The sequence below is a fragment of the Centruroides vittatus genome, unplaced genomic scaffold, assembly GCF_030686945.1.
Source record: "Centruroides vittatus isolate TY-2023 unplaced genomic scaffold, ASM3068694v2 contig_1158, whole genome shotgun sequence".
NCBI classification, from domain to species: domain Eukaryota; kingdom Metazoa; phylum Arthropoda; class Arachnida; order Scorpiones; family Buthidae; genus Centruroides; species Centruroides vittatus.
In genome coordinates, this window is record NW_027120744.1 from 731,804 (window position 1) to 743,863 (window position 12,060).

The 12,060-nt window shown below is 27.5% G+C and overlaps 1 protein-coding gene across 1 annotated transcript in view; it reads right to left on the bottom strand.

The window, feature by feature from the left end:
- Positions 1–12,060, bottom strand: part of Wdr81 (WD repeat domain 81) — a 94,907-nt gene that overhangs the window by 52,231 nt on the left and 30,616 nt on the right. Inside the window, 5 exon segments of the mRNA XM_067275837.1 lie at positions 1,831–2,104; positions 6,539–6,658; positions 7,832–7,971; positions 8,806–9,358; positions 10,169–10,454. Coding sequence (XP_067131938.1) covers positions 1,831–2,104; positions 6,539–6,658; positions 7,832–7,971; positions 8,806–9,358; positions 10,169–10,454 — 1,373 coding nt within the window.

Consider the following 12,060-nt stretch of genomic DNA (forward strand, 5'->3'; position numbering starts at 1 on the left):
GCAGAAATAAAAAATAACATTTTATTAAAATTAATTTAAAATTTAAAAATATGTTTATTTAACATATTAAAAAAAATAAGTTGTAAAATTGAACAAAAAAATATATATATATTTTTGTGAAAAATGCAGGTTTAAATCCTATTAAAAGCTATTCTTTTCTGAAATTTCTTAAATTGATATGATTATAAAATTTGTCTAATCATAAATCATTCACAGAGGAATATACTGAAATAATTAAATCATTAATTTAATTTTAAAATTATCATTAAAATTTAAAAAAAAAATAGTTATGCTAGTATAATTTCACTTTCAATATTAATATTTGACATAAAGCTAAACCAGATGTATTAAAAATGCTAATATTTAGATTTTATTATTGTTATAATTGTAGTATGGAATATATTTGTATAAATTATATGAGTTAAATATATCACATATAATTCAAAATTAGCAAAGAAATAATTATTTAATTAACAAGAAAACAGAAGAAATTTCAAGCTGAAAATGACATATATATTTCGGTTAATGTGAGCCTAGGTATACAAAATGGTGGCGCTTCCGGTAACCTCGATGGCAAGTGTTTTTAGAAAAGAAATGTCGATGGCGCTGATAGTAATGCTGCCTTCGTATGCAAATATCCATCAAAAAATTTTGTTCAGGAAACGTGGAATAATGTGAATTTCAAATTTTGGTTACGATGTAGACGGATTATGTACATTGTTAATTTTTTAAAAGTGTCTGTGTTTTTTTTCAAAGTTTGTACAATTTACTCGAAGTCTAAAGCTTTCGAGGAGGAAAGTTTGTCAATGGTAATTAACATGATAAAAGTGTCATTAATGTGTTTAATGCGTGTTAAATGTCATAAAAGTGTATTAAAGGTGTGTTAACATTGTGTAAGTGAGGTAAAAATTTTGTAAAGGGTTTATATGTGGTTTAAATTTGCGTTTAAAGTGTGTAAATGTGTTAAAGGTGTTTAAAAGTGTGCAAATGTGAGCTAAATGTGTTTAAACGTGGTTTAAATGTGCATTTATAGTGTGTAAATGTGAGTTAAATGTGTTTAAACATGATTTAAATGTCTGTTTATAGTGTGTAAATATGTTTAAACGTGTTTTAAAGTGTGCAAATGTGTGTTGAACATGTTAAATTTGTCATAACCAAGGATATGTAATAGTGATTTCCAATACGAAAGACAACGTGAACGATACATGGAAGGCTAGGTGGCCGTGGATCGCAGGTGCCAACCTCTATGGAGACGCTGCCTATCGTAGATGAAAAGTCGAGAGATGTGAATTGTAAGACTGCAGTTCTTAAGAGGAGTAAAATTTATGTACAATACAGGTAAATTTTGTTCGAACCACTGATGTATAGAATCTCGTAATTCACTTCGTCCAAGCATCAATTGAATTTATAGGTAGTATAATGACTTTTTTATTTTTCGTTTCTGGTCCAAGAGTAGGAAAAGTAACCAAAAGCAGGGGGAAAAAGTAAGTAGCAAATTTACGTTTTAAAAATGTTTTAGTTTTAAAAAAGATTAAATATAGGCGCGTTTATGTTATTGTCGATGGTCGCCATCTTGTTTGCACATTTGCGTGTGCAAACAAGATGGCGACCGGAAGCGCCGCCATTTTGTATACCTAGGCTCACATTAACCTATATTTCTAATTATGAACAATAATTTAACATTAAAAAAGACTTATTTTTTATTTATTTACTGTATTTTTACTCAAAAATCTAAAATAAACTGAGATAAATTTTAAATTTATACCTATTTAGATTATTATGTTTTACTATTTGTAATTGTAATAAAAATTAAATAAACATATTATTTACCTTCAGCTCCATCCATTCCCTCAAATCTTGTAGATTTTTTGCCAGCAAATGGATGGTTTTCATATGCTTTATCAAAGCAAGAAAAAAATCGTTGCAATAATGTTGATAAATGTTTTCGAGTCATTTCAAATCCAATTCTTAAACTGATCAGATAAATGGTATCGATAAGCTTCCAAGCAATGACAGAACGAGAATGCTTTCCATGGGGAAATGTTTGTCGAAATGATGAAATAAGCCGAACAATAGGATACAAAATTCCTTTTATAAGTAAATCCTAAAATAATATTAAAAACATTAAATTAAAAAATACATTTATTATCATAAAATTAGAATGACATTAAAAATTAACAAATAAAATGAACATAAAAAATTATATGAAAACATTTTTGAGCAAATTTTCATCTATTTCTCAGGCTATTAATATAAAACATAGAATTTAAAATATACTCTGTTGCAAGACGTAATGTAAAGGGGGATGAGATAGATTTTCCCTTTCTACCCTTCATATCCTAGGATGTGCAACCAGAATAGTTTCTTTCCTCCTCTCTTACTGGACTCATGGATGTTGAAAATTTTACAATTTTGTAAACCTACAAGTTTGATTTTACACAAAATACAAAGTTAATTTATAAGTGTAACTATGTAATCTTCATTTGTGATGGTGAATTGTCTGAATTTTTTCCAACAGACATAATGTAGATACATATGATCAGCACTCAGCAGCCATTCTGATTAATAGCATTTTTAATAGCATTCTTTTCTTTCACTTTGTTTGCTTACCTACTGCTGTCAGTACTGTTAGACAGCAATGTTTGGGAATGCATTACAATTAACATACCTGCCTACATTTACAATAAACAAACCTAGATAATTTCTCCTTCTCCTACAAATCTGCTGGAGAATTGCTTAATGGTGTCATTTTGGTATTTTATGCACGTTTTAAAGTGATTCAAAAAATTGTTACAATATATGTAAGTTATCTGTAATTCTTTCCCCACTGCAGTAATATTACTACATGATCTTTGTACCATCCACCCCTAAAAGTAAAATGAAGTACTATTGTAAGCCTAATATAAATAAACCAAGTAACCATTTTCTTTTTAACTCTTTCCATTCTATAGATACTAAGAGAAACTTTTATGAAGCTCATTATGGGTTTGGTCAGGCCCACAATAGGCAGCTAGGTGAAGAAGATGAGAGATAGGGCCTGACATTTCCAGGAGAGACCACTCCCTGTTCAGATTCAATCCTGGGTTTTCTAGAGCAGTAGGCTGACATCTTGACCTCCTTGGCCATCCAGTCATCTTTTCTAGAAATTTTACAAATTACATACTGCTCTGTTGCAGAATTTCAACACCTGTTATAGCAGTGTATAATAGAAATCACATTGAAAGTATTGACAACAGTTGAACCACACTGATTAAAAATTAGCATTAAATCCATTTAGAAAGTATAGGAGAATGGAGTGTGTGGACACATGGGAGTAGGGATAATGGTAAAAATTCAAAAGATGCCATTTCTGCGATTCGAGAAGTTAGTCAGCAGGACACATGCAAGATTTTGGAGAATTGAAGATCCAGATTGATTTTGTTAAACATACCTGACTCAGTTGAAGACGATAACTTAATTGACATGCTTATGAGCAAAATGAATGCTACAGTCCTATAAATAAAGAAGAATTCATGGTAAATTGTAAAATTAATTCCACATTTAATAGAGGATACATAAAAAAAATTGTAGACATGTAATAATATCTGTTTCACCAAAAATAAGAAGTCTGCTCATTTCACAGAAGTATGTGTCCATTTCCTGGGCCAACATACAAATAGATAACTTCATCTCGGTAGCCCATTGTTACCATTGCTATGGGTACGGACATTTTGCAAAAAATTGCAACACTGTTCACACTATTCCAAAAGACATGAATGTGAAAAGAAAGATCACCCCCAATATGTATCAATTGTAGGAAAACAAACAGAGAACTTCCAAAAAACAAGAGACACTGATGAATATAGTGCATTTAGCTACAAATGCTTGATAACACAAAAAATGAAGATGCAAGCCATCAAAAAACAAACTGTTGGAGTATAATGCAATCAAGTCTCATACACAGAAAAAGTAATCAAAACAACTTGCAAACCAATCAATAAAGGAACAGATAACAGACTATAATTCACAATATACAAAACAAGATGCTGGACACTGACCCAGAAACCTGTAACAGTAAAAATAAAGAAAAAGGTACTCTAAGAATACTCCAGATTAATACACAGAGAAGCAAACCTCCATCTCCCTCACAATAAAATCAGCAAACGACCTTAAAGTTGACATTATTTTAATTCAGGAACCATATACCCTGGGAAAAGATTGTTAGATATGGAAGCTGGCAGGTTACATTAAAAAAAAAAAAAAACAATGAAAAACCAAAGAGTGGAATAGTAGTATGTAACAAGGGCTTTGATACCAAAACTGTCATCAGAACATCTACAGTGGTAAATTTTAAACCACCAATATTCATAGTTAATGCTTATCTTCTTCTGGACAGGAATGACAAAAAATGCATAGAGGAACTATAAGAAACACTTAGAAAGCTCAACAACAAAAATATCATTTTGGCAAGGGACCTTAATACAAAGTCAATAATATGGTACCACCAACTGGAGACTATAGAGGCAGACTGATTGCAAACCTGATGGACCAATTTGGACTGATCTCAACAAACATGATAACATTCCATGCCCCGTACATAGAGGAATGAACTGATGTGTCTTATCTCAAAGGACCTGGCTTAGCAAGTTAGCACATGTAAAATCAAATCTGGCAGATGTCATGAACAACAAAAAATGTTTGGGCATGCCTTTGTACTTATATACATCAAACTAGGACAGACCAACAGAGAAAACCAACAATCAAACTCATCAATATGCAAATTGGAACAGTGACATCATTGAAGATGAGGAAAGTTATGAAGACAGCAAAGGCAACTAGAGCTGGATCCTTCCAATCAAGAAACTACTTAGTGCACTTAGGACAATGACAGTTCAAATTTCTTTGAGAATAACATCGAAGATTCTTCAAAAACTTTTCTGTTACTTTTGATCACAACTACTGCAATTGAGGGGCAACGTGTAAAACTTGTAAAGTTAATCTCCTTTTTTGCAGTAAACCCTAAAGTTCAAGGGTAAAATACTTTGTTTTCATTTGTTTGGTTCACTCCTTGAGGGAAAGGGAAACAATTTGTGAAAGATGCAGGATAAATGTTTATATTGTAAATATTGTAAAAATTTTTCGTTGCTGAGTACTCTTGAGTTTAAGGGGAAATTCTTGTTTTCTTGTCCAGATATGATATGATACAAGTTAATAATGTTGTCTTTCTCTGTTTTCATTGTTAACCCTTAAGTTTAAGGGTACAAGAATTCCTTGTTCTTTTATTTGTTTTGATGTATGACAACATGTAAACATTGTACAGTACATACATATTGTTAATATTCTCTTTTCTGTGCTGTAAACTCTTTAGTATAAGGGTAAAAATATTTTTGCTAGAATTTGATACTGTTCAGTAGGAGAACATGTTAATTTGTAAATATTAATAGTTTTCTTTTCTCTTTTCATTTTGTAAACCATTAGTTTAAGGATTCAACATCTCTGTTTTTCTTTGGCTTTGTTTGGTTTTTCAACCCCTGAAGAAGGAAAACATCATGTATTTTATGTACTCTGTTTTATTTAAATAACGTAATCGAGGCACCATCTTCCTTCATCCTCTTCTCATTCTTTTCTTCTCTTCACTCTTTTTCTTCCCCCTCTTCTATTTCCTTCTCTATCTCAACTAGGGCTAAGTCTACATATTGTAGACAGCTCTCTAATCTTTAACTTAAATAAATAAACAGTACTCAAATTCTTTATGTGGAATGATAGTGATTCAAAAACATCACATTGATGGTAACATAAATTCCAGTTTAATAATGATTTTAATGCAAATGATCAATTCCTAGCAACAATTTTGTATCATTAGAGTTACATTAAAGACTCTGTTGTATTTAAGGAACTGATTACCTATAAATGTAAAAAATTAAAGGAAAGAAACATATATCTTGTTTTAAATTAAGGAATCTTATTAAATAAGACATTAAATTGAATATTTCTTCTGTTAATGTTGCATCACTTAAAGAAAATGAATCTATTTAAAATTTTAATATATGAACTGCATTGTTTATAATTATTTGACTTAAAAAGTATTCTTAAATTTAATAATGTAATATTAATTAAAGCTTTTAAATTTTAAACTGTTTTTTTAACTTCTAATAATTTTTATTTAATCTTCCAAAAATAATTTAAGCATTTTGATAATTTTTTTAATAAACAATGATTAGAAAAATAAAAATTATATGTAGTTTTTTAAAACTATTATATATCAAAAAATTGATTACTGTGTTTGTGAACAACTAAATAAAATTTTAAAATCTCTGATTAGAAAATCAGTCACCTCCATTAACAATTAAATTAATAGTTGTACAAATTTTATTTATGAAATAAAAATAAATATATAAACAATAAACTGCTACTATTCAACAGCTTAATTATTTTGACATTTTTAAGAGGATAAAACTGTTGTAACAGATTCTTCAAATGTAGAATAAATTATTTTCATTTTTGTATTTCAGTATTCATAAAAAACTAGGAAAACTAACATTGATATGCTATATATTACCTGAAGATTATCCATTAAAGTTGCATCTGAAATATATGGAATGATGTGCTTCACTAAAGCAATACCTCCAACAATTCCAGCTTCTAAACTATCGTTAATTCGCTTTTTACAATTTAAAAGCTAAAAATGAAAAAAAAAAAAATTTAAATACAATGTAAGTCTAATTTCAAAATTTTATAAAATGTAAACATTTCATAAAATTTTTTGTGTTATTAATATTATATGTAATATTAAAAGAATATCAAAAGGTTTTTAATTTTTAATTTTTAATTTGTGTAATATCAAAAAAATATTAATTTGACATATATATCTCTCTCTGCGTGCCATATCAGAAATCCTGACATCGGCAAGCACCTGGTGCAGGTTAATAAGTGGTTAGTAAGGTGCCAAGGTGTATCTTCGGGGAAGTTACAACCAGAGTGTGGTTCCCCGTTGCCTTCTCTAGTGTGCGATGTTACACGAGGGAAAATGCCTTCTGGGAGGTCTTGTAAGGGAAACTGGCCCCTATTGAGGTGCTACAAACGTGGAGAAAACCCAGAAAACTCCATGTGGCCAGCCCGTCTGAGCGCAATGCAAACCCACGACCGAACTCCCAGTGTTTAGCAACAGAACCACTCGGCCACTGGTGGGCACTGACATATATCTGATTTTATTATCTGCTATTTTATTTATATTTAAACTTAATACTTTATTCAGACAAAGATTATATAAAATTTTGATAACAATAATAATAAACTATTAATATTTCAATATTACTTTTTTAATTTTAAATTTAGCATAAAAATTAATTCATTTTTCCTATGCTAAAATTATAATTTACTACTTATCCAATTTTAAAAAAAACGTAATTTTTAAATAATTATGTATAAATCATACAATATAAGAAACATACATTGACTATAATTGTAATTACAATATTACTTTTATCCCAAATTTTATCAGGTATGTAATTTTTATTTTTATTTACAGAATTAGTTTGTTAAACATTATTAGAATATCATTTTGTAATTCTAATTTATAAAATCAACTTTTGTTCTAAACAAGCAATGGATTGCAATTTTTTTATTGATAAAACAATTAGTTTGGTTAAAACAATTTATAGTTAGAAATTATAATACACTAATGCTTTCTACATTGAATAAATTCTATACTATTTTAAAAGTTTATGAAATTTATATAAAATTTTTCTAAATATAATTCTACAAAGTTGGCAAAATAAAGCAAGTATTTAAAAAAAAAAAAAAAAAACAATCTTTTAAATATAAAAACAAATATTAGAATTTGTTCACATACCAATTCTGAAACATGTGGTAAATATTGTAGTAAAATAAATTGCTCTCCATATAAAGCAGCAATACTTGAGAGACTTTCTAGGACTTTGGATGCATTTTCATCACCAGCAACCCATCTTTGACTTATACTTATATTTTCACCTACAAATGTTCCAAATTTAATTAATACATTTGACTAATTTTATGTCTATAATTTATGAGATTTAAAATTACATTTGGTAATTAGATATATTAAAAAATAATATCAAGCTTATAAAAATAACAAATTATTTTTTTTTATAAAAATGATCTGATTTAATTTAATTTACTGTATATTTGAATACATAAGTTAAAATATATTAATTCATTTTTATGTAAAGGAATATCATTTATTATCTTTTGTTCTATTATTTATTTATATCCATCATGTTTAAATTAAGTATAACTTTTTAAAAAGTTGTGCTAAGATAACAATTTTGGTTTATCTAATTTTTGTTAATCATTATTAACCATCATTATCTTGCAGAATCATTAAATAATCATAAGAATTGAACTAAAAAACAGAAAATATGTTAAGTAGCAGATACAAATACCTATATAGAGTCAAATTTAATGAATAAAGTTCAAATGAAATCAAACAATCCTTTTTTTTCTTTTTATATATATACATATTTTTTTCAATATTTTCAATTTTCATATCAATTTATTATAAAAAGAATTTTAAAGTATAATTTGTATACAAATTTTATATTGTTTTAAAAAACAAATTTTTATTTTATATATTTAACAGACTAAAAAGAATCTTGTAATCTGAAATTTTCATTTCCCCAGAGGTATATCCTAATAAAGTTTTTTTGTTCTTAAAAATTGTATAATCTCTTAACAAGATTTATTTATAATTTTTTTTAAAAAAAGGTATATTGAAAAATATTAAAATACTAATAATATAATTTGCTTTTTATTAAAATGAACAAATAAATAATTTTGTAAACATACTGTTTCCTTCAGGAGGTTGGGAGACAATATTCAGATGTTCATGTCCATTATAACATAATGACAGCATACGTAAAAGATTTCTTGTCAAATATTTTGCAGTTAAAACTGGGCCAAGTCTATGAGCAAGCCAAATAACACTTTCAGCTGCTACATCTGAAATATTTATTTCAGACTCTGACTTATTCTTTGATTTATTTGAATTAAATGCTTTTTGAGAAACATTTCCACATTCATCTTCAATTGGATTTAATTTCGTTTTCTTTTTAATTTCTGTAAGTGACCATTGAGTTACTTGGGATGGAAGATTAGGTACAGAAGAGGAAAACATTGGTGATGGTGAAGTATTAAGATTTGAATTAAGTCCTGGTATATCAATTCCATGTTCTTCCTCAGGTTCATCTGGTAGATCAATTTCTAATTCAGGTTCATCAAAATGTTCATCAGCAGCTCTTTGCTGTTCTGTAGAATCTTCAGTCCATTTTTCATGATCTAATGTTGTTTCTAAAAATGATAAACTTCTATCAACTTTTTCAGATTCTTCTTTGTCTTGTTCCTTAAATGTAAAAAATAAGTAAATATTTTACAATAATATTCTTATTTAAATGAAAAACTGTATAAATAAAAATGTTATATGCATTGTAATACTGTTTAAAACATTTATAAACAAAAATAACAATAAAAATGTCATTTGTTCTTATAATTTTATTTTATACCTTCTATTATATTTATTTATTAACTTCCTTGTTACTCTTATTATATTAAATGCTTTTATTATGGATAAATTTAAAATTTTATTTAAGCATAATTTTGGTTTAAAATGAAAATTAAAAAATTTTTGAATTTATAATGTTTAAAATTTTAAATAAATTGAGCAGAAAAATAAATTTTGAATGATTCTCAAATACTTCATAGAAAATAAATATAATGGGCTATGGCATACTATTAGACCAAACAGACAGTACTGTTTGGTCTAATATGTGTATTCTCACACCTTCATGTAATAAATGTATTTAAAAAAAACCAATGTTGAATGAAAGATAAAAAACAAAGGATATAGGAGCAATAGAAATAGGATAATGATTTAATAAAAATGATATTAACTAAACAGAAAAGTTTTTGCAGAAATAATCATATTTTATATTCAGAAATACAAACTGCAATAATTAATGCAGAAATTCTGTTTACAATTTTTCGGAATAATCTAAAAATTTTTTAAATAATTTTAAAAAATTGAATATATGATTATGTCAAATAGAATATATTATTAAAAAGCATTCTTTAAAGCATAAATATTTTAACAGTTTTTAAATAAACAATTTTTTATATTTCATTTTATTAGTTTAAATAAATAATCTTTTCTAACCTTATTTTCTTCATTCTTTATTAATTCACTGTCATCATCATCATCTCCAGCAGTTTCTAATATAAAGATTTCTGGTTCACCATCAGTTCCATTACCACTATTCTTTCCACTACGATTACTTAAAAGATCTGTTTGTGAAGAATCATCATCATAAGGAGAAGAAACAGTTTCAGGAAGACCTGAACTATCATCAATTTCAACATCATGTACCAATTGTTCTAATTCTGGAGAGTGTAAATGAGAACCTTTTCTTATAGTGGAATCGGACGTATCTGTATGTGCAGCACTAAAAACAATTGTATTGAACAAAATAATTATTAAATATACTAAAAATGTAAAATAATTAAATTTAATAAGCAAATAAAATTGAATGACAGTAACACTGAAGTGTAAAGATTTTGTAGCATATCATAAAATTATCCATTAAATATTAACAATACAATTAAAATTTCAAATTTTACATGTATGTACTATATTCAGCATAAAACATACTTTCATTTTTTAAATTGATGTAGGAATATATGATTAAAATACATGTGCTAGTTCTTTCAAAGAAATTTTATACAAATATGCATAACAATGAATTCATGGAATATCATCATAAATAATTTAATTGGCTAAACATACTATGTTGGAATTAAAACAGTGGGCAACCACAACTTTTTGTTGGGTAAACACTTAAGTGTTAAAAAAAAATTCAAAACATAGCAAATGTCTTTCCAATTGGTTATTTTGCTATGTCTATATTTGTTTAACAATTTGATTACTTATTAATATTTAATAAGTAATCAAATTGTTAAAAAAATATAGACATAGCAAAATAATCAATAAATAAAAAAGTGATGGATTTGAACCACCAACATTTAGTTCTCTAGTTTGGAGAGACTTTCCAATTTGTGGATAAGAGACTAATCTGATTCTTTCTTTTTCACTTTCCAGAAGGGACATTTACTTGTGTGGATTATACAAAATTCTGGAAACTTTTACAGAAATAGCAGGTGATTTTGGAATTTATGTAAAGGGAATAGAAATTTAGTTAGTGTAAATATTAATTTACATGAATGGTTTAGTTATTTCCTTTCCCTTTATAGTTCTGAAAAACCATATAGAGTTGATTTAAATGTTTTTAATAAGTGTTTGATCTGGTCAGATGAAACACAGGACTTGGATATTTCAGAGCAGGAACTGAGAGATATGTTTTAAGTAAGTCAAGAGTTGGTAGTACCCCAGGAATAGATGGTATACCCACAGATTTTTGGAAAATTGAAACTGCTTTTCCTTTTTTATTAGATAATTTTAATAAAATGTTGAGGACTGGTGCTATCCCAGAAGAGTGGAAGAGTTTGTTGTTGGTTCCTAGAAATTACAGAGGTATTTCATTGTTGTGTTGTGTTTCAAAAATTTTTGTATCATAGATTAATAAGTTGATTGAATGTGAAAGATACTGCCAGAGAATCAGGCTGGTTTCCATGCAGGTTATTCAACCATTGATAATATCTTCATTTTGTGTACAATTATTTCTAAGACAACAAGGAGGAAATGGCATAAAGTATATGTATTTTCTGTAAATTTAGCATCAGCATTTGATACGATTGACAGGAATTTATTATGGAGGAAATTATTAAATTACAGATTAAGTTTTAAATTTGTTATACTGTGGTCTGAATGTTAGTATTAAATAGAGGAATTGCTGTTCCCAACCTTTCTTTTCAGATAAGGATGTTAGACAGGAATACATTTTGAGCCCATTCTTTTTAGTTTATTTTTAAATGATTTAATTGAATTGTATTAATGATTCTGAGATGGAAAGTGTTGATGTCAATGGTGTCAGGTAATGGTAAGGATATTAGCATATACAGACAATGTGGTAATTGTGGCTGATTCTGTGAGGT